The sequence below is a fragment of the Alligator mississippiensis genome, chromosome 14 (genome assembly GCF_030867095.1).
Source record: "Alligator mississippiensis isolate rAllMis1 chromosome 14, rAllMis1, whole genome shotgun sequence".
NCBI lineage: Eukaryota > Metazoa > Chordata > Crocodylia > Alligatoridae > Alligator > Alligator mississippiensis.
The window spans coordinates 44,780,460-44,804,141 of NC_081837.1; the positions used below are offsets into that span (position 1 = coordinate 44,780,460).

The following is a 23,682-nucleotide window of genomic DNA, read 5'->3' on the forward strand; positions in this document are numbered from 1 at the left end:
GTCCCTGTAGGTAGGCAATCAACTTCATTTTTGCACAGAGGGAGCTGGAGAGGAGTGTGTCGGTGCGGAGTAGGATTCCTTCCCTGGAGGTAAACCCACCCTCCCCCCAAAAAACACAACTTCCTCGCTCTGCAGTGAAGTTTAAAGCCCCGCACGGGCTCCGGCGCGGCACGCCTGTCGCTGCCCCGCGGCGAGGGGACACCGGGGCAGGGACAGGGGCCGGGCCGGGCCGGGCCGGGCCGGGCCGGGCGGCGCGCGGAGCCGGGCTGGCGCTAGGCGTCGCTGCGCCCCTTCCGCGGCCCGGCCCGGCCCGGCCCCCCGAGGAGCGCGGCCGCCCGCGGAGCGCAGAGCAGGCGGATGCTTGTCGGTGCGGAGCCTGCCCGCGCCCCGCAGCCCGCGGCGCCGGGCGCACCCGCAGGTAGGAGCGGCCCGTGCGCCCCGTCGGCGGGGGCGTCCGGGGGGCGGCAGGGGGTCCGCGGTGCGGGCAGGGACGCGCAGCATCCCCGCATCCGCGCCTGGCCGGGCGGGCGGGCGGGCGGCTCTCCGCATCCTCCCTGCTGCGCGGGCTGCGGGCTGCGGGCTCGGGAGGTCGGGGCTGCGCTGCGCTGCGCTGCGCCGCCCTGGGCATGGCCCTGCCCTCGGCTTCCCCGTCTGGAGCCGTCGTGCCAGGGTGCAGAGTGCGTGGAGGAGCCTGTCTGCCCGGGCATTTACTGGGTCCTGCACATTGCTGCCGACACCCGAGAGCCCCCCGCGGGCGCACGGGATGGATGGGGGCTTGAGGGCTCTCGCGTCCCCGTCACCGTCCCTGGGGTAAGTCCCCTGGCTGAGACCGGCTCTGCGCCCGGGCGAGATGCTGGCGGGGCGATGGCAGGGAGGGATCTCGCACGTGCCGGGCGGGCGCTGAGCTGGGCCCTGTCCCGTGCAAGGGAGGAAGGTCCTGGGCGCGGAGGCACGGCCGTTGCACGGAGAGGGAAAGGAGGTGGGTCGCGTGCCCTGGTGCCCGGCTGGCAGGGGGTGAGGAGGCTGTCCTATTTAGCACCGGGCTCGTGCTTCAGGAGAGCGCGCCGCTGGTCGCAACACCGGCACCCACGGGATGCCAGCTGTAGCTGTCAAGTGCGCTGCCTCCCTCAAATGACAAGACCGACTTAGCTGCCATTGACCTTGGGTTTCCACCCCCCCGATGAGCTGCCTCGCTCTGTGAGAGAAGTCCCTGGCACGGGATGAAGCTGAGGTTGGAGCTGTCAGTGGAGCTGACCTTCAAAATGCCAGCAGCAGCGCCGGGGAGATGGGATTCGCCACGTGAAAGAGCAGGAGTCAGTCCTGGTGCCGGGGCTGAAATGCAAAAGAAAACTCTCCGGCTCACCCTCAGCAGAGAGGAAAATGCTGCGGACGCTGGAGGAATAAGCAAGGAGGGGAAGGAAGGCAGGCGGGAGGAGCAAAGGGGGGAAAGCGCTTGGCGGAGGGGTGCTCCCCTGCTCTGCCTTTCCAGGGCTATGCCCGCTGACCTCCGCCTGCCCTGCTCTATCCCGTGCCAGGCATAAGGGGATGGTGGGACTCCTTGCTGCAGGACCTTGCAGGGCCCGGCCCGGGGGAGACGTAAAGGACAGCTGAACATTTGGAGGGATGTGGGGAGGGCCCGGTGGGCAGCGACTCCGGGAGCCGGCAGGGTGGCTGGCGGGTGCCTGATGCACCCTCTTTCCTTTTGTCTGCAAACAGCCTCCCCCATCTTTGCCAGGGACTAATCGTGGGAGGTGCTGGCCTGCAAGGCAGGATCTCGCTGCATCACATGGGGAGCTCAGCATGTCACAGAGCTGCGGCTGATGTGAGCATATAGGCAGGTGGGTCACACGGAGCTGGCGCTAGCTCCACGAGCTGGTTGCCACATGTTCCCTAGGCCGGCTCATGCCTCAGTCGCTAGCAGGCTGCCCTGTGCCGATGGGAGAGTCACCCCACCGGCCCTTCTCACTCGTGGTCTTGCCGGTGCGACTGAGGAATGTACAAGGCAGCAAGGTTCCCCGCTTGCAGCTCGCCCCTTCTGGATCGTTAGCAGGGACTAATCCGTCTGTCCGCGGCTCCATCCTGTTCTGTGCCTGTTCCCGGCAGCAGCCCAGTGTCACGGTGCTGGTAGCAGTGAACACCTTCAGGGAAGTGTTAAAACTAGAACAAGGACCCGTCCCCTTTTTGCACAGACACCCAGGAGCGCAGTCCTGAAAGCGCCTCTGTTGCTGTGAGGCTTGTAGAAACCTGCTTCTCCCCGCGGTTTTGGGTCACAGACTGCCTGACGCTGTGTCCCAAAGGGGCCGTGCACCATTGAGCCGTTGGGTCTAGTTCCTTTCCGGCCAGGCAGGGCTGCTGTGGCTCCTGGAGATGCCAAAAGAGCCGGCGTATTGGAACAGTCTTCTGAAAACCGGTAAAGGCAAAGCCAGCGGGTCGGGCTGTCAGTGTTGCTTTGGGAAGCACCGTGTTGTTTTGTGTTGAAAACGCAGCGTTGAATCCCAGCCCCCCAACCCCTTCTCATTGCTGCATGGGGTGTTGCTAAGTATCATTCCCCAGCTCACACAGACCTGTGCTAATAATGCACCAGGCTTCCTAACCTCTGAGCATAATTCAGCGTGACAGAGTCCCTCATTAGCACGGCTGGGCCTCAGACCACGTTGCAAACGGAGCTGCGGTGGGCGCAGCAGCGACTAGAGATCCAGTGTGCTAAACCATACTTGATCTGGTTGACCCTCTCCCTCCCTGTCCCCAAAAGCCTCAGTCCCGGACCACATCCTTCTGCAAAGGCAAAGTCTCCGCTTCCATGCCGAGATCCTCATTTCCACGGCTGCTCAGGCCTCACCTTTGCTAACTCCCCTTGCCCTGCCTTGCGTGCAGCTCTGCACTGCCCTTAATGAATACAGTGCAAAATGAAGTGAACCTGCTGCAATGCCGGGGCACGGTAGGCAGGGAAGAGAAGAGGCCTGGTGATGCAGACCGAACTCCTGATCTGTTTGGCTAGCATGGCCCTGAAGTGTGGGAGCTGCAGAGCGTAGCGTCTCCTCTGCTGTGCTGCGGTTGCATTGAGCATCATCGGTGCAGGCCGGGCCCTGCAAGCAGCCTGTGGGTTTGGACAAAGGGAATCCTAGGGAGTGCAGAGCAATGCAGGCTGGCGGCAGGTCCTTAGCATGCCTATCCGGGCCCTTTCTGGCAGCGACACGGACCGGAGCCCACCGCATCTAACAGGCCTTGTCACGACCGCATGGTGCCATCAGCGGTGAGCTCCATGGCACACCTTGCTGGTGGAGCTCAGCACTGGGCGTTGTGGCGGAAGCTGGCTGGGATGGAGGAGACTTGCCTGTAGTATGTGCGGCATCCGAACCCCAAGACCTCTGGGCTTGGGCCTGCAAGTAGGATGCCTGCCAATGGATTTGGGAGATCTGAAGTCCCAGGGTAATGGGTCTGGGATGGAGGATGTAGCACCATACGTGGCTTTGGAACGAATGAGTTTCTGCCTGCTCAGTCGATATGGTTTTTGGAACAATTGCAATCTGCTCGACCGATATGATCTAGAACTGATTTGGCTAATTTGATCTGGACTATGAAAAATATTTTAAGAAAAAAGTTTGTGCCAGTAGGAGTGGGGTGGGGGAAGGGGATGGAGGCAGGAAGGGAAAGCGGGAGGGTACTCCCCTGTGCTCCCTGGGGGGCAGGGGTCCAGTTCTCAGCTGCCCTGGTGCTCTAGCTCACTCCGGCCCCACCACTGCCACCTGTGCTGGTTCATTGGCACTGGAAGCAAGCCCATGGACCCCTCCTGGGACAGACGTCCGTGGAGGCAGGGCTAGATGGGATATGGTGCATGCCTTCCCCAAGCTGCCACGTCCAAGCCAGCCCCACTGCTGTGGGAAACCCCGATGCCTATGGGACAGCCTTCCCCAGGGGCAGACTCTCCCACGGGAAGGGCAGCCCAGCCCTATGGAGGCTGGCCTGAGCAGGGTGCTTGGCCTGAGTGTGCCCAGAGCTGCAGTTCTTTGGGATTATGGCTCCGGCGCTGCTCAGCCTCCCCACGAGCTCCCCTGGGAGCCAGGCCACCCCTGCCCCCCTCAGCGTGGCACGCCAGCTCCTTGTCTAAGTATAGTTTGGATGGGGTGGGATGCATTATTGATAGGCCTGTAATTTATTTATACTTTCATAGCTCTGACAAACAGCTCGGCCTTTCTCTACTAAATATAGCTTGCCCGCCAGTGTCTGTCAGGGCCCCGCGTGGCACGGAGCAGGCAGAGGGTGCGTGGGCTTCAGCTCAGCCGGGCGACACTTTGGGAAATGAGCCTTTCCGGACACCAACTCACCCTGCTCCTGGCCTGCTCTCCTGCCTCGTTGCTGTTGCTGGCTGTGTTGCACGAGCCTCTCCAGGCACACACGTGTCCATGCGGTCAGGCTCTCCCTGCTTTCCACATGCTAACAAGAGCAAGAGGAAGGCAACTTGCTGGGAGAGATGCAGGAGGTGAGCAGAGCCCCCTCCCTTTCTCTCCCTCCTCTGGCAGCCAGATGTGTCCTGCAGTGGGAAGCCAGATGTGTGCAGCTGGATGCAGTGCATTCTGGGCTGCCTGTGGCTCAGCCACGCTCCAGCTCCCGGGCGCAGGGAAGCTGTCAGGGCATCTGTGGGTGCCGGGGCAAGTTTATTCCCCTTCCCCTTGGATGATGCACCGTGGCTCTGGCTGTGGTGCTGAATGCCAATGACTGGTGGATTCAGCACCAGCTGCTGAATGGGCTGGGATGTGCCGGCCGGGTTGTTGGCTGCTTGGGCATCGTGTATCCCAGACTGCGAGTATCAGCCGTGCCACCTCTGCTGGGCCCAGGACGGTCCCCCCAGGAGAGAACCTCAGATCATGGGTTTACTTGACTGTCCCCCAGAGCCCTCACTGCTCAGGCCTGTCCTGCAGCGTGGCTCTTGTTAGCCATTTGTGCTGTTGTGGTACCCAAAAGCCACTGCCAAGCCCAGGGCCCCTTCGTGCTGCATGCTGTCTGGACACCCCGTGCTTGGCATGGAGCTGGCATGCTCAATGGCTGGGAGGAGAAGCAGGATGGGAGTGACGCTCAGGTCTCACGGCAGGTCAGCGGCACAGCTAGGAACAGAGCCCAGGTCCTGGTTGCCCACCTGCCCCAAGCTGCCTCCAGTTTTCACAGTGTGCCAGCGCCTGGGCTCATTCTTATGAAGGGTTAACAATGGCATTTTGTCACCTGAAACAAATTTCTGCCAGGAAATGAGTTTGCGCTAAAGTTCAGGTGTTTCCACAGGAAAGTCTTGCTTGGAGGCTGGTTGCAGGGGGGTTATTTTTGCCATCTAATCAAAACAGCCAGCAGCCTCTTTTCAAATTGGTAGTGCTGAATGAAACCCTGGAAGCAGAACCTCTCAGGCCTTGAATGCTGGTGGTGCAAGTGGGAGGAGGACTGGTGCCGGTGCCCCCGAAGCGCACAGGCTCCGAGCTGCCTGGGTCGCTGCAATGGTCTCCATGCCCGCAACGTTGAGTCGCTGCAGATGTTCCTAAAGGCGCCTGCATCTGCCCCCCACCAGCATCCCCAGCAAAGGGATTATTTAGGTGTCTCCAGGAAGAGTGGTCGGACTGCAGGATCAGATGCTTCCAGTTCAGCCTGGAGAAGGGAAGACTGAGGGGGATTGAATAGCAGCCTTTAGCTGCTATAACTTTCTCATGACGGGGGGTGAAGCACTGGAGCAGGCTGTCCAGAGAGGTGGTGAGTCTCTGTCCTCAGAGGTGTTGAAGACCCGAGTAGACAAAGCCTCGGCTGGGATGTTGTAGTTGGGGCTGGTCCTGGTTTGAGCAGGGGGGTGGACTGGATGTGACCTCCTGAGGTCCCTTCCAGCTGTAATTTTCTATGACTGTATGACAATTAATGAGGCTGGCTTAGAGGCAGGGAAGCTGCAACGTGCGGGGCTGGGGGACCAGGTGCTGCCATCACGGTGCCCACAGCCAGCCCTGCCTTGCTGCTCTGGGGCATGCACTTTTGGAGCCCCTTGCAGCCCACAAGATCGTGTTTCTGTTGATGGCAGCAACCAGCACCAGGCACGCAAAGAGCTGCTCATTTCTGCACATGTCTCTGCTGTTTGTCTCTGCCTCTGGGAGCTGGCACCAGCATTGCAGGCACACAGGGCAGGGGGATAGGGTCAGAGCCAGGCTCCTTGGCTGTGTCTTGCCCCTCTGGGGTTGGAGCAGGGCATGTAGGGGGGCTGTGCCTGGCTCAGGATGTGGCCTGTAGCCCTGCCAGCGGCTCGGCTCCCTGCCCTGTGCAGTTGGGACGTGAGTTGGGTGCTGCTGGCCCTGCGTGCACAGGCAGAGGCAGGCGGGTAGGGGCTGCTGGGCAGGGTCTTTTGGATCTGGAAGGGGATTTTACTGGTGCACTGGGCCCCCAGAGTTATGCAGTGCAGAGAGGAGCCCTGCCTGGTGCGCGGTGTGCGAGCATCGCGGGCCCCCGGCAGTGACCAGGCCTGGGCTAGCCCCTCCAGGGAGAGACCCCAGGGTGGCAGAGAGGAGCTGGGTAGCGGAGAAGAGACAGCTGATCCCCTTCTCTGTACCAAGCCTGTGCCTGGGTCCCTGTCTCAGCTCCAGCGTGAGCCCAGCCGCTGTGAGCAATTCCAGCTCGCTCGTGAGCACCTGCATCGTACAGACGGTATTTACTGACTCTCCAGCTTGTCTTTCACGAGTGCTGCCTCGCACTCCAGTTTATGGCGTTGTTGGCCCTGGGACCCCGCAAGGCCCCGGCAGACAATAAACCGGGCTGGGAATTGTCACTTCACTTTGCAAGGCGGAGCGGGGCTTGCGGCTCGTGCTCAGAGGCCCCGGCTGCTCCCAGCGGCAGGGCCAGAGGTGATAAAAGTGAAGGGGAATGGGCTGAAGGCAGGGGATGATAAAGCAGCGAATGGCTTCGTTTTCAGCGTTACAGCCAGGGGTTTAGGCAGCAATGCTGTGCCGCTGTGTGCTGCCAGGAGGAGGGCATGGCAGGCCGCCTCACAGCTGGGTCTCCGTGCGGGTAGTTGGGGTGTAGGTGTGGGGGCTGGGTTGGGGGATCAACGCCCAGAGCGGGGCGTCCTGCTGTCTCTTGCGGGGAGCAAGGTTCCCACGTGAGTGCTGGGTAGGTGCTTGAACCTACCTGTTCAGACAGCACCGGTGTCCCATGCTCGGGAAGGCAGTCGCCCACTGAGAGGCGGGGAAGTGCCAGGTGGACAGACAGCACCCTCAGGACACCAGGGCTCAGCTCCTGCCTCTGTCCAGCTCCCCATGCCCTCGGGCAAGGTCCCAGCCCCTGAGCAGAGAGGAGGCTGAGTCTGCTCCCAGCCAGCCTGGCCCTGTATAGGGCTGGGCCCTGGGCAGCCCCCTCCTCATGCACAAGGCGCTGGTGGGCTCCTTGCTGCAGCCCATCTGGGTGCAGCGTAGGAGGTGGCACCGCGGGACGGGGTGGCTTTTTCCTCCCCCGAAACCTGGGTGCAGCCTCCGCACGGCTCGTGTCCCTCAGGATACGGCTCTCGGAGCTTCGCCCCTGCTAGCAGGCTGGATTTTTCCCCTGGCTCAAGTATTCAGCGTGATAAGCAGGTGATAATGATGTGCTGTATTTTAGGCCTGAGGGAAAGGAATATTTAAAGGTGGAGGCCTTTCTGCTGGCCTTGTAAAGCAAGCAGCCCACATGTGCTTGGGGGAAGGATGCCCCACGGGAGCACGGGATACTGGGGCACTGCGGGCACAGATACCCGGGCACATGGGTAGCGTGAGGTGAGCTCGGGGGTGCATGTGCTCGGCGGCTGCCCCCCGTGTGTGCACTCTCACCCCTCAGGAGGCAGCTTATGCTTCAGTGAAAGGAGGGCTGGTGACCTTACACCTACTGTGGGGTGAGATGGTGCATGGGCAGTGCCCTCCTCTGTGTTCACACCCACGCTTACCTGGGGTCAGTTGTTTGTGTCCATACCTTTGATCTGCATCCCGGGAGATAACACTAGCCCGGGTCTCTGAGCCCTTGTCTGCTGAGATGCAGGCTCTTGGGAGCCCAGGCTGCTGTGCACCGGTCCCAGTCCACCCCCTGGCACAGCAGAGACCCCCCAGCTGTGGCCGAAGGCATGTTTAGCCCCCGCAGGAAGGCGGTGTGTGCCCTGGCCATGTGTCGCTGCATGTATTTCATGCACCGCTCTCCATGCGCAGTAGGAGCTGAGACAGCTCTCAGTTGCCCCGGTCCAGATCAGGAGCAAATCCCTGGACGTCCATGGAGTCGCCATGCTGCAGCTGGGGCAGGCGAGGCCAGGATCACAGCCGCTGCATCCTGCCAGACAGGACCCCTGTTAGAGCCGTGCCTGATGGCTGCCTGGAGCAGGACCAGCTGTACGTTTGCCTGGATAATCACAGCCGTAGGTGATCCCAAGACAGCGTCTTCCCAGGGCTGCATGATTCTCCCAGGCAGGAGCTTTGTGGAGGGTATCATTACCAACGTGGTTGTTTTTCTCTCCCTGCTTTCAGGTGCACTGATGTTTGCCCTTCTTGGTAAAGACCTAGTCTGTCTGAGGCTGGCAGAGGAACCGGCATCAGCTGCAAGACCCCAGTAAGAGGTAGGTAACTTTGCCCCGCTGTCATTCGGGCGGCATCTTCTTCTTGTGCTTTCACTGGCCATGCAGCTGTAAGAATGGCTCTCACAGTGCTGTGCAAAGGGCGAGTTCAGAAAGGGGCACGTGTGCACGTGCACACGTGTGCACAGCCGTGTATGTGCACGTAAGTGCATGCACGTGCTCTGGGACCACCATGAGAGTAGTGCCCAGGCTTCTGCAGCTGCTGCTTCTGTTCTGCCGTGTCCTGGACCCCGACTGCCGCCGCACGGGGATGCTGGCGTGTCGGCGCTGCCTTCGCTGCCCTTCCTTTCCCCACCCCTGCTCCGAGTTACGGCACTTCTTGCTTTCTGCATCTCTTCCCTCTCTCTTTGTGTTTCTGGCAGAATGAGTGAGAGAGACATACGCAGCTTGAGCAGATGGGGATTTGTGCTCACTCTCTGCCTTATCACGCTATGGGGAAGACTGACGCTGGCCTCCTCCCACCACAGAAGCCATTCAGGTAGGAAGAGCTCGCACCCTGGCTGCTCAAAGCCGTGGGACCAGCGCAGGGGTCTGGGGGTGGGCCCAGGCAGCCACGTGGCATCGCCGGCTCCGCTCCTGGCTCTGGCATTGGCAAGGCCTCGCTAATCCAGCCCCCACGTGTAGGACTGAAGCAGAGGGAGGGCTCAGCCCTATTGCAGCAGACAGCCAGGCAGGAGGGGCGCAGTACCGTCTTCAGCATTCACAAAGTGCTTGGCCCAAAGCCTCATGGGGTCCTTGCAGCGTGGCCGTGCTTTCCACCATGCTTTCCACGGCAAAGCCCGTCCCACGCGGGCCCGCCGGGCGCGGTGCGGACGGCGTTTTCTCTGCAGTCTGCGAGGGGCTGTGGCGAAGGCTGTGCTGCAAGCGGCACCGACGGCGGGAGCGGGGGGTTGTTGCATCGATTGCACGGTAAAGCCCCAGCAAACGCGCTGCCTCGCGCCAGAGAGCACAGGACGAACGCTCTGGGCTGTTTTCCAATAAATCCGCTGGCTGGGTTATGACTTGTAAATATTTTAAAATGTGTTCCTTGAGAATGATTGTTTGGTGAGCCTAACCGTTCCTGGGATCTCATTATTAGGATTTGAAAACTGAATCACTTGGTGACAGTAGCAAAACCCAAAGCAGCGCCTGTATTCTCAGTTTATTACCGCGTTAATTTTTGATTTACGAGCACCATTAGTCAGCACCGCGGCCACGTGGGTCACCGGCATTGTCATGAAATACGGCTGTCATCGAAGGGATGCTCCAGACTTTTAAGCTTTCATTAAAAATATAAATTTTTTAGCCCTCCACTTGTGAAGATAATCTTGAAATACGAGCGGAGCGCAAGCTGACGTCGAGCTGAAAATCACACAACCTCAGCTCTGACATGTTCATTTGTCATCCGGCCGTACGGCACGCTGCGAACGTCCGTATCCAACGCTCCCCGTCCTGGGTTTCAGCGATACGGCGGGGCACACCTCTGTGTTCGAGATCTGTGTTTTGCAGAGCCGATGTGATTTTCTTGCAGATCTAGAGCAGAAGTTTGATAAGGCAGGAAGCCGCGAGCGTCGGCTCGATCTCTCGTTCTTTTTCCACCTGGCGCTGGGCGTCCGAGGAGGCTAACGCAGGACTTTCAAGATAAGAAGAGCTCTTAAATTATTCAGCCCTGTCAGGCAGTGAGGCTCGGTGTGAGGCTGTGGGTTTCAGCTCCTCTCTGCGTTGCAGAGGCAGCGCTGTGGAGCTGGCAGTGCCGGCGCGGAGGTGGTAGCAAAGGGCTGGGGGGCTCGGTAGCAGGAGGTGAAAGGACTAATGGGTGGAGCGTGGTGCTGCATGGGGTGAGCGCTGCCTCACGTGTGGCCGCCTGGCTTGTGAGGGTCTGTGGTGCTGGGAGGAAAGGCACCTGGGCAGCCCGACAGGGGTTAAAATGACCCCCTTCGTTGCCCACCCACCCTGCTTATCCGAGTCCGGAGGACACGGCCGTTGCCCGCTGCTGGTGCCATCTCTAAAGCAAGCGGCGTGGAGGTTCCTGGGGTTCCTGAGCCAGGTTTCCCTCGTTGCCCCAGGTGTCCCAGCTAGACCCAAATGGCTGCGTGCCCTCGGCCTTGGGGGTGCGCAGGCTTGAGGGCATCTCATCAGCCTGCAGCGATGCCCAGGCCCTGTGGCTTCCGGGCCCCTCGTCTCGCTGGGCACAAGAGGAGCTGCAGAGAGACGCGACTGAGCAGCGCCTGTCTGGGGGGAGCAAAGGCAGTCACGGGGACCCTCCATGCCTAGCCCTGCGGACGCCGTCTGGTTGCAGGCACCATGCTTTTCTTCTGCAGCATGCCTTTCCAGTTTGAAAGCAAACCCCTTGCTTGCAATGGGCGGACTGGTTTTTGAGGGGAGGGGAAAGCAAAAAGGGCTTTGATCCACATGATCCCACTTGTCCTGGTTTGGCTACTGCCTCCCCTACTTCCACGGTCGCTGCCCCTGCATTTTGGGAGCATGGGCACCTCCTCCCCGCACCGCTACGCTCCGGTCCAGCCAGAGCAGCCTCCCCTTGCCCGGCTGCTGGGACGGACCTTCAGGCCAGCTCCCAGATCCGGCGTGTACGCAGAGCAGATGCAGCGTGAGCCAGGAGAGGAGCAAAGGCAGCAAAGACCCGAAGCACCGGGACCGGGGTTTGTCGTTGCAACCTCAAGAGTCCGGCGACTGCAGCAGCAAGAGCTGGCGCGGCTGCAGCGGAGACAGCCTGCCCCGATGCTCTCTGCGCTCGGGATAGGAGATCGCTAGGGGTTAACCTGAAAAGGCTCCTGTGTTTGCATGACCCTGTACCTAACCCCTGTCCTACTTCTGTCATCCTTTTCCCTGCCAGCAAAAGCAGCTCTAAGCCTATAATCCCCACCCGCATTGCTTAAACCCAAAACACATCGTCCAGAGAGACTCTGCCAACAAGCCAGCCAGCAGTTACCTGCTCTACGCCCTTTCTAACCGGTGACGGGCCAACGTGAAGATCAACCTGCGTCCTCATCTCTGGAGCTGCGTTCGGCCAGAGCTCGGGGCGTCGGGGATATCTAGGGTCTACCCAAGTCATCTCCCAGACGTGATCTCTCATGGGATTGCTCCAAGGGAAGCCGGGGACTGAAACTGCTCCTGCCTGGGGAAATATTCATATCAGACAGTCTCCAGGCTGGCTGGAGCTTGCTGGGAGACAGACACGAGGTGGGTGGTGCCTGGCTCGACAGCTCCGTGGAGGGTGCGATTGCCAAGTGATGCTTGGGCTGTTATCGCCGCCCGTCCCCAGCGAGCACCCGCGTGGAGGAGGGCAGGCTCATCGTGGCTATCAGACCCTCGCTCTGCACCGATTCCAACCGACGAGGTGGAAATCGTGCCGTACCTTCAGTGCCAGGCGTCGGAGCCGGGGACGACCAGGATGACTGCTGGAGATGCTCTTGGGAGATCTTTGCTCCTTCCAGAGCAACGCATGAGCAGAGACAGAGTGACACATGTTCACACTTGGGTGCCTATAATTAGGCATCTAAATAGGTGGCCTGATTTCCAAAGCGGCAGGCACCCACCGCTCCCGCGGCTGCCACGTGGAGCCCGAACAGGCAGGCCCAGAACGGAAACAGCCGCAGCTCACCCGATGGCACTGGAGCAACTGCCACTGGGATTTTGGGGACGTGAAATCGGCCCATGTTTCCCTGCACTGCACAAGCACTTGTGCAAAGGGGATATATTGGCACGCTCCTCTCTCTTGTGCACATGTATGCACATGGGTGTGTGCATAAGCAAGTTTTACCTGCGTAAAACAATCCCAGGATAGGCCAAATCTCACGGTCGTTACTCAGGCACGACGCCGAGGATGCGGTCAGAGCCGGGCCCGACTTGCATTTGTACAGCACGGTTGCTTTCCTCTGCCCTCCCCAGCTTTCCCGGCGCTGGAAGCATCTCTCTGGTGTGGATCTGCACGACCCCCGTTTCTCCTTGAGACGGGCTGAGTGTCCAGGTGTCCTGCCCTGCCTCCCTGCCTTCGTGGGGCAGCTGTTTCTGTTGGCACAGGGGTGCTCTCAGCCGGGTGGGCACTTTGCTTCCCATAGCTCTGCACTCCCCTGTCTGTACCCATGGAGGCTGCCCAGGGTGTTTGCCTTCCCAGCTGGCTTTGCCAGCACACATTGGCTGTGCAGGAGGAGCCTGGCAGCCCTTCCTCCCTGAGAGCATCGTTCCTGACTTTCGGTCCAGTGTCTCCTGGCTGTGGGATGTGGGTGGGGATGCGGGGGAGCTCCCTTGGTTTATGATGTGGTGGTCTGGGATCTCCAGAACTGGACTCAGGTACCTGGGAGGGTCTTTTCTGCCTGATGTTGGTAAGAAAACCCCGGCTTCAGGCCTCGGGCATTCATTTAGGACCACAGCCACGGCTGGGGTCACTGGGCCCAGGCCCCGCTGTTGCTGCCATTATGTCCTGCGCTGCCTCTCATCACCGGGCAGGACACGTCTTGGCGTGTGCATGGCGTGCAGCAGAGCGGCTCTGCAGCCTCCGTCTGAGGATGCAGTAAAAGTCCCACCAGACGGGCAGTGGTAATGAGCAATAAAAACAGGTCTGCCTCTCTCCGAAAGCCTCCTCAATAATGCATGCATAAAAGGCAGTAGTGAGTTTAACATCTTAATTATTTAGCACGTACTAGTAGTAGAGTTGTACCGCGCACGGGCCCGAATGCAGATGGCTCATGGCATACATTGACCTGTCCTGGGGGGGCTGGAGCAGAGCGGACAGACAAGGGGCAAGGGAGGCAGTGACAGGCCCAGGGTGGCATAGCAGGGCAGTGGCAGAGCCCAGGTCCTGGCTGCTGTGGGTCCATGATGAGTCTGGGCGCAGTTCGGCGGAGCAAAGGGTGCAAACTCCACCTCCCAGCAGGACTCCATTGTGGGAAGCAGTTGTCCCCACTGCATTACGGGTTTGCCTCGGGGCACCTGCCGAGATCCCAGCCCTTGCTGCCAGCATGAGCCAGCCCGCAGCAAGAGACAGGCCTGCCTGTGACAGCCATGTGCATCGCCTCTCTGCTGTCCCAGAGCTGGCGCCGGGAGGGCAGCACCTTTCCTGAGTGCTTGCAGCTGTGACCGCAAGCATGGAGGTGTCTGGGGCTTCTTCACACCCCAGAGCTGGTGTGCGCTGACCCGACGGCTGCAATAGCGGCAGCGTGGAGGGAGAGCACTCTCCTGCCTCCGCAGCAGCTGCTTGTCAGGCACTTAGGCAGGGGGAGCAGAATTGCCCCCCGGTGCCCAGCTCCCCTGTGCAGACAGCAGGGTGCAATGGGGACAGGCCCTCGGGCGCTGGTGCCTGCCGGGGGAGCTGGCCCCGTCTGCCCCCAGCTCAGCCTGGAGAGCTGACGCCAGCTGCTGGCTCCTTGCCGGTGCCCGTGTGAGATCAGGATGCGGCAAAGGGAGCGTTTAGCCCATAGCAGGTCAGGGCCTGAATGGGGAAGAGAGGATGGCAATTAGCACTGCGTGCCCCAGCCCCGTCCTCCCCTCGCCTGCAGCGGGAGAGTCAGGAGAGTGTCGTGCCACCGTCGCCATCCTCTTCCCCGGCTCCCAGACAGCAGGGTGCCAGCTCTCGGTCCCTGCCATTGCTGCCCGGCAGGCACAGCCTGTAGTGATGCCCGGGGAAGGGGGGCTGTGATTTCCTCTGAGGGAAGCAGCAATTATCGCTACCGGTGCCAGTCCCCGGGGCCATGGGGCTGCCGTGTGCATGTGAGAGAAAGGCTCCTGGCCCTTTGAATGCAGCCTGAGGCTTCATCGGGAGCAATTCCTTCAGGAGAGCTAACGAGCCCGGGCCTGGGACCGTGCTGGGGACTCCTGCCCATGGGGCCTGCCCTGCTGCAAGCACATTTCCCAGGCAATTATATCGCAAGACGGGGAAACCACCAGCCAGGGGCTGCTTGGGGACAGCGAAGGGGAGCATTTCAGAGCAGCAGGCAGGAGGCCGGTCCTGGAGTAATGGGCTAAGCTGGCCAAACCCTCCTGCTAAGGATGGCAAGACCAGGCTGGGCTGGGGAGCAGGATGCGGAGGGGACCAGCAGCTCTGGCCAGGCTGTCTGGCCAGGGGAGCGGAGGGGAGGGAGACCCCACAACAGCACCCTTGCTCCCGGGAGAGCCAGCACAGCAGGGCCCTTGGCAATCTGCACGAACGCTCACAATTAGCCAGAGCCGAGGATCCTCCATCACTCCTTGGCTTATTTGGGAATCCCATTTACTATTAAAAATGGAGCCAAACCCAGCTGTGTTCGCTCGGTAACGAGCTGCTTTCCTCTTCGCTTGCAACAAAGTCCATCTTTTCATTTTGAATCAAACCTTCATTAAAACTGAATTATGATGGCATTTAAAAGGGAGAGTAAAATTTATGGCCAGAGATGTTATTACGAAATACTTCCAGGATAGGTAATTGTGTAATTATTATGGGCAGGGATGAAAGCAGTGGTTCATTAGCAGAAAATGGCCATGAAATAACAATAAATAAAACCAAATAGAACCAGTAGTAATTGCAAAACCTGGACCGACTGCATGCTCGACAGCGCTGGGCACGCTGGCATATTGAGCTTAACCCCCGAGGGGCGGTGTCTCCGGCTCTGCAGGATATGCCGTACCCTCTCGCCCAGGCATTTGCATTATGGTGTCCTGGTTCCTGAGATGACGCAGATCCGCCGAACGCCAGGCCGCTGGTGCTGGGTGCCTGACTCTCGATTCAGTGGGGAGCAGAGGGGTCTGCGCGTTGAACCTCTACCTTTCCAGGACGGAGCCATTGAATGGCTCCAGCAGATTTATCTTCCTGAGAAGCTGGGGCTGGGGTGTCCTGATGTAGGTGAGAGCAAGGGGACGAGGGCAGGGCCTGTTGGAAATGACAAGGGTCGTGCACGCGCCGGGCTGCTAGCCTGATGCTCACCAGGACGGCCAAGGAGAGAGGAGCACGTGGCAGGGCAGAGGAGACGAGGGTGAAGGGACCGTCCGAGGAGGTGCCCAAATGAGGGCACTGGACTCCAGATGGGGACGGGGTGGTAGACGGAGATGCGGCGCGGAGCGGGGTCAGGCAGTCTGCGGGCACTGCCCCTGCCTGCTGCTCCACCTGGCACGGGGCGCGTTGCCCTGTGCTCGGGGGTGACGCCGGGGAAGGGTCGGCCCCGTGGCTGCTTCGGGGCTATAGACAGCTCTTCAGACACTGCCTCCCTGCACACAGGGCCACGGCTGGCCGCCTCGGCTCCTCCATCCACCCGATGAAAGACCTCGGGACCAAGGATGTCGCTGTGGCCAGAGGGAGAGAGTGGGGAGAGAATGATGTCAGCAGACCCACAGTCCAGACATGGATGCTGCCTCGTCTCTCTGTCTAAGCAGTGAAGAGAAAGTCCATAGGGATTTATTATTAACTCTCTCTCAATGACTAGGTCACAAAACGGGCCGTTCCTGGTGGAAATCACGGAGCGGGGAGGCTAGTGGGATTCGACGCCGGGCCCCGGAGGTCATAAACCAGCACTTTAGCGTTCTCTATTTCTTAATGTTTTGACGGTGTGGGGAGAGGGCCAGGGAAGCTGGATGTGGGCCGGGTCCCGCCTGCCTGACGTGTGCCCGCTTCCCTCCTGGCAGTGCGCGTGGAGCCTGGCACGTGCGAAGTCATCGCCGCCCACCGCTGCTGCAATAAGAACAAGATCGAGGAGCGCTCCCAGACGGTGAAATGCTCCTGCTTCCCCGGGCAAGTGGCGGGGACGACCCGCGCAGCTCCCTCCTGCGTGGACGGTGAGTACGGCCAGCCAGCCGGCGAATGGCTCCGCAAAGGGGTCCGGTTTTCAGACCCCTCGGTACATCGGATGCTTTTGGCTGGGGAGCGTCCCCGTTCCCACCCAGCGCCGGCCTGTTTGCTTCTGCATGCCTGAGACGGCGTCGTCTCCCATCTCCGCTCACCTGCAATGCAGTCGTGATGCCCCAGCACCCGCAGTCCTCCTAATGCCTCGTGTACCCCAGCCTCGTCTCACCCGTCAGCAGTGGCTGGGATCACGTGAGATGAAGCATTTGGCCCGTCTCCACATGGCCTTGCTCTGTGGCCTCGGGCAGGTCTCTGGGCCTGTTTCCCTGTGTGTCCTGCCTCTTGAGTAGGGTGCGCATACAGCCCCCGACCCGGCGCAGCTCTGGTCTCAGCTGCTGTCTCCCTCGGGGATCGGCAGGGCAGGCCAGGAAGGCAGCGGGGAGAATTGAAAGTCATTTTTCTAAACCCCTAAAGAGGCTGGTGGGGATGTTTAATTTTCCCCCGCAGCCAGTGGGAGGGTTTGATTCACAATGGCCCAAAACACGGCCAGTTTTCATGCTGCATTAGGTAGCTTTCTCTCCCTTCTCCCCTCTTTTTTTGCACCGGGAAACAGGGAGTGAGACGGGGAGGCTGGTGTGACTGGAGTGGGGAGCATGCATGAACCCCCAAGCCCCCAGGTTTTTTATTCGGGAAGGCCTGGAGAATCTGTGAGCCTTGCCTCCTGCGTGTGGAGCCTGCAAAGCAGCTCCAGCAATCCCCAGCCTCTCCCCAGCTGTCGCCCAGCGCCCCAGCTGCATGCACCCACCCCGACCCATTGCTCACCGGCCCTCTCTCCCCGTTCCCGGCAGCCTCCATCGTCCTTCAGAAGTGGTGGTGCCAAATGGAGCCATGTCTAGAAGGGGAAGAGTGTAAGGTGCTGCCGGACTTGTCAGGATGGAGCTGCAGCAGTGGCAACAAAGTGAAAACCACCAAGGTAGGTGTGCGCGGCTGCGCCAGGCCATGCGGGCACCGTGGGACTTCTCCCCCCTGCCTCCTATGCCCTGGCTAGCACGGGGCTGGCTTCCAGGCATCCAAGGGTGGCTTTCGGAGGCCTTGCCCTCCCTTCCCTTCCCTTCCCTTCCCTTCCCTTCCCCGCCGGCTGCTCTCTGGAGCACCTGGCCCCTGGTTCCCACCTGCCGTCACAGCGTGGCGGCGCCGTCGAGGGCTGCCTGGGATGGCGCGGCTCCCCTGGCTGGAGCAATCATCTGTGACAGAGAGCAACATGATTATTATTTTCATGCCTTGCTGAATGCCCCGAAGAACAAGGTATAATTAAAATTTTATCAAACTCATTAGTAATTACATGTATGTCATGGTTAATCAGTTGCATAATTCTGTAATCATTGTTCATGCAGTTGAGTGTAATTATTCTTTATGCTTTAGCCAAGCTCCCCCCTCCTCCCCACCCCCACCCCTCCCTGCTGTACAACCCCGCTGCGAGGCCGGGGGACATCTCGATCGGGTTTTTGTGCGCGGTCGCACTAGAAAGTTGCCGCGGGTGTGAGAGCCGGGTCCTCTGCCACGGGTGTCCTGCTGCATTCGCGGCTGCCCCATTTGGGTACAGCTTGTCTGTTTTGCTTTCCCCAGCCTCTGTCTTAATGTGAAGTCCCTGCTCCAGGGCTTGACCCATGCTGGGGTCTCCCGGGGGTCTGTGCCACGTGTGACACCCGCGCTGCTGGCTCTCGGGCCGTACTGGTTTTGTGGTAGGGAACAAAGCTGTCTCTGCCCCTTCTCTGAGAACAGCCTCAGGCTGCCCTGGGCTTTCCCACCACGCTCGCTGCCTCGTAGACCTGAGGGCTGATGTATTCCCAAGTGACTACTGGGTCTCAGTGCCCGGCGTAAATAAGCCCATTTCTCAGCTGCCAAAACCGAGCGCTCCTAGACCACCCACGGGCGACACGGGCATCAAACGCCCCATCGGGCAACTGCATCTAACAAACACGCTTGCATTGTCTGAAGTGTGGTGGCTGGTAACCGGTGAGCGGGAGGATGGGCTGGATGCATTCGATCGGGGGCGGAGGGGGGCCACGGCAAACAGTGTGACCATTTCCATTAGCAAACACTCTGCAGAGTGAGCATCCTTGGGGGAAGCCCTTTGACAGATCATTTCAAACAAGAAATAAATGAGAGGCAAGTGTGACATGCCCGCAGATAATCCGTCGGGGAGAGAAATCATTTCTCTGAAGAATTTTGTCACAAATTACTTGCTCCGCGGGGGGCTGGGCTCTAACCAGCCCGTCCAGACGGAAAGCAACGCCCGCCTCCGGTGCTCAAAGCAGGCTCCCCCAAATCATGAGCTTTAAAAAAAGCACATGCTGCCGGCTCTTTTTATCCGCCACCTGGAGCCTGAGCCTCCAGGTTTCATTCAGAGCATGTTTTCCAGCTTGTCCGTGCAGCCACGAGGGCTATAATCGTCTTTGTTAATGAAAGCTGAGATTCCCACATAGGCGGAGGATGGCAGGGCCCCAAAGACAACCCTGGCTGCAGCCTGAGAGCCAGGATAACACGGGAGGAGCTGGCAGCACCCAACGCACGTTGCTGCCCCTCGAGGGGGACAGGCTCAGAGATGCAAGGAGCAGCAAAGAGGAATGGGGACCGGGAAGCACGTCTGTGCTGGCAGCGCTGTACTGGGTGCCGTCAAGGTGCTGGGCCGGACTGGGCTGAGCTGGGCTGTTCGCTCCCTTGCTTGCCGTCGCTCTCCCGCTCTCGTCGCAGCCTCAAGCCGGTTCGCACCGTTCCTCTCTGGAGGCTGGGCTGGAGCTGCCTTAGCATCCGGGTAGCTGACAAATAAGCACATCTCCGCTCCTTCGCTGGGGCTCGTGCTATGGACAAATTGTCCCCTGTATATTACTTTTTTGATGCTTCCAGTTTGATCTCCCTGCCATTGTTAATGGATTTGCTAAATTGCTCCTGCTGAATATGCGTCTTGTTTGGCATGCGCAAGAGGCTGGGGATGGAATTTAAATACCAATATTTCACATGAATCTACCACTGCGCTGGCTGCCTTGACAGAAATCTCTCGTCCTACTGTGAAATCCATAAGAAAGGACGTCGTAATGGGTAAATAGGGTGTGAACATCTGAAGGCTATAAAACTATCCACAGTAATCAGCATAGCTCAATGTTTAAAGGGCTGAGAGACAATCTGCAGCCTGCTTTCCAGAGTTTGCTTAAACTGTTTACAGAACAGCAGAGAAAAGTGGGATGGAGATTTAATTCCCCCGTTACCTGCCTGGTTGATGGGTCTCTGGCAAGGTCTGCTAAATGGTTTCCCCTTCCAAGCTAGATCTGTCTCCTGGGCGATCTCTCTCCACCGCAGAGCAGGTGCAGGGGGTGAGAAAGGCCCATCGCGGCACGCGGGGAGACTGGGGGAGACTCCAGACCGTTCTCAGAGCTACCCCCATGGATCCCACCAGGACCGGGGGGCTGTGGCCAGGCCTCTGTGATCATGGAGACCCACCCCTGAAGCCCCCCTGCCTCAGGACTGGCCTCCATCTCAGGCTGGTGTCACACATTCAGCTTTAGCATGGTTAAAACGGAAGCAGACACACAGTGAGACAGTGTCCGGGGCCTGGAAGAGGGGTTCCCTTTCGGGCGAGGAGTATTTGGGCTGACTTGAATTGGTCGCTGCCCTCCAGCGGTTTGCAGCTGTTGCACGTGACAGTGTGACAAGGCCCTGGCAGCGGCTTGGCTTCGCTCACCGAACCAGACGACCGGCCCTGTCCTGCAAAGCTTGCGGGAGGTGGACACAGGCAGGCAGGTGGGGAGCGCAAGGGGACAATGAAACAACGCAGCCCGGCTCCCCCACTCCCGTTGCTTCCCAGTGCTCGATCGGTGCTCTGAGACGCAACAGGCCCTTGGGTGGTAGGAGGAATAATGCAGCTGTTGATGAAGCTACGTTTCACCCACCTCCTGTCCCAGCACTTCTGTCTAACGTGCCCTTCTCCTTTGCCGCCAGGTCACTCGATAGTTTCCGTGGAAGTCCTTCCGGAGGGTTGCCCCGATGTGCTGCAGCATCGCTTTCGCCTGGCCGCAGGATGCTCCGGTCGTGTCCTGCAGAGCCGCGAGCAGCTGGAGGGTCCCCGTGGGAGAAGGACTGCAGCAGCACAGGGCTGGGATGGCGGCGCCTCGTGAGCACCCAGTTGTTCTCGGTCCCCTGCGTCGGGCAGGGGCTCCGCTGGAGCAGCATCCGGGATTACAGACAAAGGGCACCGATGCAGCCACCCAGCCTAGGATCTGCGGAAACCTCCCTTGTTGCTGTGGGTCCAAACCCTGCCAGCCCCTGGCATAGCGCGCCCGCGGAGGGGCTGCTGCAGACGCGACGGTGATGGGCTCTGAATGCGGCCGCCAGCCTCCCTCTGCTCCACGTTCCCCCTCAGCCTCACGGACGCGCACCAGGAAATGTGCATTGTTTCCCATGCTGGTCAATCAAGCCCTCGAGCCACATAGACTCTATTGACACTTACAGAGCGAGCGGGGGGGGGGAAATAGCTTTGTTCTTTCTGCTGAAAATTGCAGTGGCTCGAATACTGGCTGTGAGAAGCATCTCTCCCCTGGTCTCCAAGAGGGGTCGTTGCCAGGAGTTTAGGATGCTGCACCTGGGTACCGTTCTCCCCAGTTCGGTCTCCTGGCTCAGAGGATGTGGACAGGACTGGTAAGAGATCTGCAGGTTCCCAGCTGAGGCAGCGGTAACCCCACGCAAGTCAATGGGATCGCGCTGTCTTTGCCCCAGGGGGCCAGAGATTAACATCCAGCCTAGCGTGTAGCGAAGGCCACAGCCCAGACTGAGCCCCTGATGGAGACACCCGGGAGGTACAATGCCTGCCCTGAGCATCCCGCTATTTTGGAAGCAAAGACCGGCTGGTTTCCCCTTGCTCGGGGAGGGCATGAATGAGGCTGCTTGTTTCCAAGCTGCTCTCTGCAGTCCACATCACAGGAGCTGGATTAGCACTAGTCTTCGCAGGAGAAGTTCGGGGAAGGGAATCTCCTCTTCCCATTCGGCCTTTCGTGCCTGGTTCAGCAGAGGTTGTTCACCTGAGAGGGGCTGAGGCAGCTTAGTCCCTTGCATTCAAGAGGACGAAGCCAGAACACCCCAGGCGTCGGCAGCGAGCTCAGATCCCTTACCGGGGCAAATGATGGCTCCTCATTTCCTACCATGTCTCAGGGGCTATGGGGAGAGAAGGCAAACCCCATTGTGCCCGCTTCTCCTTGCTGCAAATCTTGGTCCTAAGAGCCAGGTGCAGGCCCTTGGCCTTGGGGTCCACGCCCTGCCCTGGTGGAGGAGCTGCCACGGGGCTCGGCTCTTTGGATATCCCGGCTGGTGCCCATCAGTGCAAGGTGGTTTGTGCTGCTGGAGCCTGCTTCCCGGAGCCGGAGTGAGAGCTGCCCCTGGGGCGCGGCTCCCAGGCACGTCTTCTGTGGGGGCAGCGCCGCTCCTCCCTCCAGCTGCCTTCGGCTGCGCCCCTGCTGCAGTGCCCCGGGCAGGACTTGCAACATCTGGAATTGGTGCAGTGACTCCAGAAGCACGTGGAGGGAGGGCTTGGAAGCGAGACAGCCGGTGTGCCAGGCGTGCCCCAGGGGAGTGCTGAGGCCGAGGGCTGGGATGGACACAGAGCAGCAGTGAGGAGGAGCAGGAGATCCCCTTTGCAATGCCTCTGGGTCCCTCCTGTTTGGGGGCAGCCTGGCCCTGATACCACCGCCAGCCGACCTGCCAGGTTTGGTACCCACCCGCTTTTGTACTGGGGTTTGAACCCCTGCCCGGGAGGTGATGTACAGACCAGACTGTGGAATATTAAATACATTTTAATCTCTGCAAAGGGCCGTGTCGTTTGCAAGCCAGCAGCCAAGGGGGCTTTCGGAGCCTGGCTGAAGCCAGATAACGAAGGGGCAGAGCCTGGCTCCTGGGGACTTTGATCTGGGCCCGGCCCTATTCCCGTCCCAGGGTGCAGGGGGAGGCTGGGGCTGTTCACGCTGTGTCGCCAGGGTGGCAGGCGGATGAGCGGCCGAGGGTGCACAGGGCTGTTTCCAAGTGCAGCACAGGGCACGGGTCTAGCCCCCAGGGACCTCGACAGCCTGCAGTTTCCCCTTGCAAACAAACTCTGTAAGCACTGGCCAAAATCTCCAGGGGCGGGGAAGGGCCTGTTCACAGCAAGGGAGGGATACGGGGCCGGGGGTCTCGGGGGACACAGCTCTTCTTGCTGAGCTGGGCCTGGCCGGGTGCACCCCAGGGCCCTCGCTGTCTGCGCAGGGGTGGGTGCACTCTCAGCAGCCGCAGGCGCAGCAGGGAGCTGTCACAGCCGGGCATTACCTGCAGCACCCTGCGATGCAGGACATCTCAGCCTGGTTGCACGGAGGCTATTTCTTCCACAGCGGGGAGCAAAGCGGGGCAGGGCACGGGGGCACGGGTGGAAATAACCGTGGCGTCCGTGGGGAGGGGTTACTTGCCAACATGCGGATTGTGCAGGCAGCAGAGGTAGTGTGGGACGTGGGACGTGGCAGCTGTAACCCATCACAGATGGCGGGAGCTCTGCAGCCCCTTCTTCCCTGATCTTACCCTTGGTTTAAGGAGCGCACACAGCTGGCGTGGGTTGCTGATGCTCTCCTTGTCCAGCTGGCCTGTCCTCGTCTGGCTGTTCTTGGATAAAAAGGGGGTCATTGAATTATCTGTGAAGGTTTCCAGGGCACCGGGCTTTGCATGCAGCTGGCCCCGGCTCTCTGATTCATCCCGCAGTGGCAGTGGAGATGCCTGCCTTCCCCAGCAGTTACACTCCAGGGATCCCAGTGCTTCTGCCTGGAGCAAGGATGGGAAATAACTGAGAACGGCAATGGTGCCAGTGGGACAAATTCTGCCTTTGCTCATGACTCCCACTGCAAGTATCTTGGCTTTGCCTCGGGATTTCCTGGAGCAGGAGAGAGCAAAGCCTGGCCTGCCTGGCACATGCCGAATGCTGGGAATGGAGACAGTTTGCATGAATGAGATTCCAGCGAACACTTTATTGCAAACACTTTATTGCCGGAGGGAGGCTCAGCGATAAAGTTCAGCTTGTGTTAATTTCATTAATATTTAAGGCCGCTTCTTCAGCGACTGCATGGCTCCGTGAAAGGAGGGAGGTTTGGCACATGCCTGATCCGTGCCGTCGAGCAGAGCGGGCGCGTGGATCCGGGAGCTCAGAGGGAATTTGTGTGCAAGTTTGATCTGTGTGTTGGGGTTGGGAGGAGTCACGGTACTGCAAACCCAGAGTCCTGGCTTGTGTTTCCAGCTCTGCCGCTTGGCTTGGCATGTGGGCCCAGTGCCT

The 23,682-nt window shown here is 59.9% G+C and overlaps 1 protein-coding gene across 3 annotated transcripts; it reads left to right on the top strand.

Moving 5' to 3' along the window:
* Nucleotides 1–266: 266 nt before the first annotated feature.
* On the top strand, nt 267–22,203 carry TAFA3 (TAFA chemokine like family member 3). Of its 3 annotated transcripts, XM_059717123.1 has the most exons (7): nt 554–810; nt 1,717–1,838; nt 8,496–8,584; nt 8,965–9,080; nt 16,193–16,342; nt 17,198–17,322; nt 20,346–22,203. In XM_059717123.1, the coding sequence occupies exons 4-7, from the start codon at nt 8,966–8,968 to the stop codon at nt 20,355–20,357; spliced, it is 402 nt and encodes a 133-aa protein (XP_059573106.1). In that variant the 5' UTR covers nt 554–810; nt 1,717–1,838; nt 8,496–8,584; nt 8,965; the 3' UTR covers nt 20,358–22,203. The 3 variants fall into 3 exon arrangements, with proteins under 3 accessions (XP_059573105.1, XP_059573106.1, XP_019352518.1); XM_059717122.1 differs by lacking the exons at nt 554–810; nt 1,717–1,838 and adding an exon at nt 267–418; XM_019496973.2 differs by lacking the exon at nt 1,717–1,838.
* Nucleotides 22,204–23,682: the final 1,479 nt, after the last annotated feature.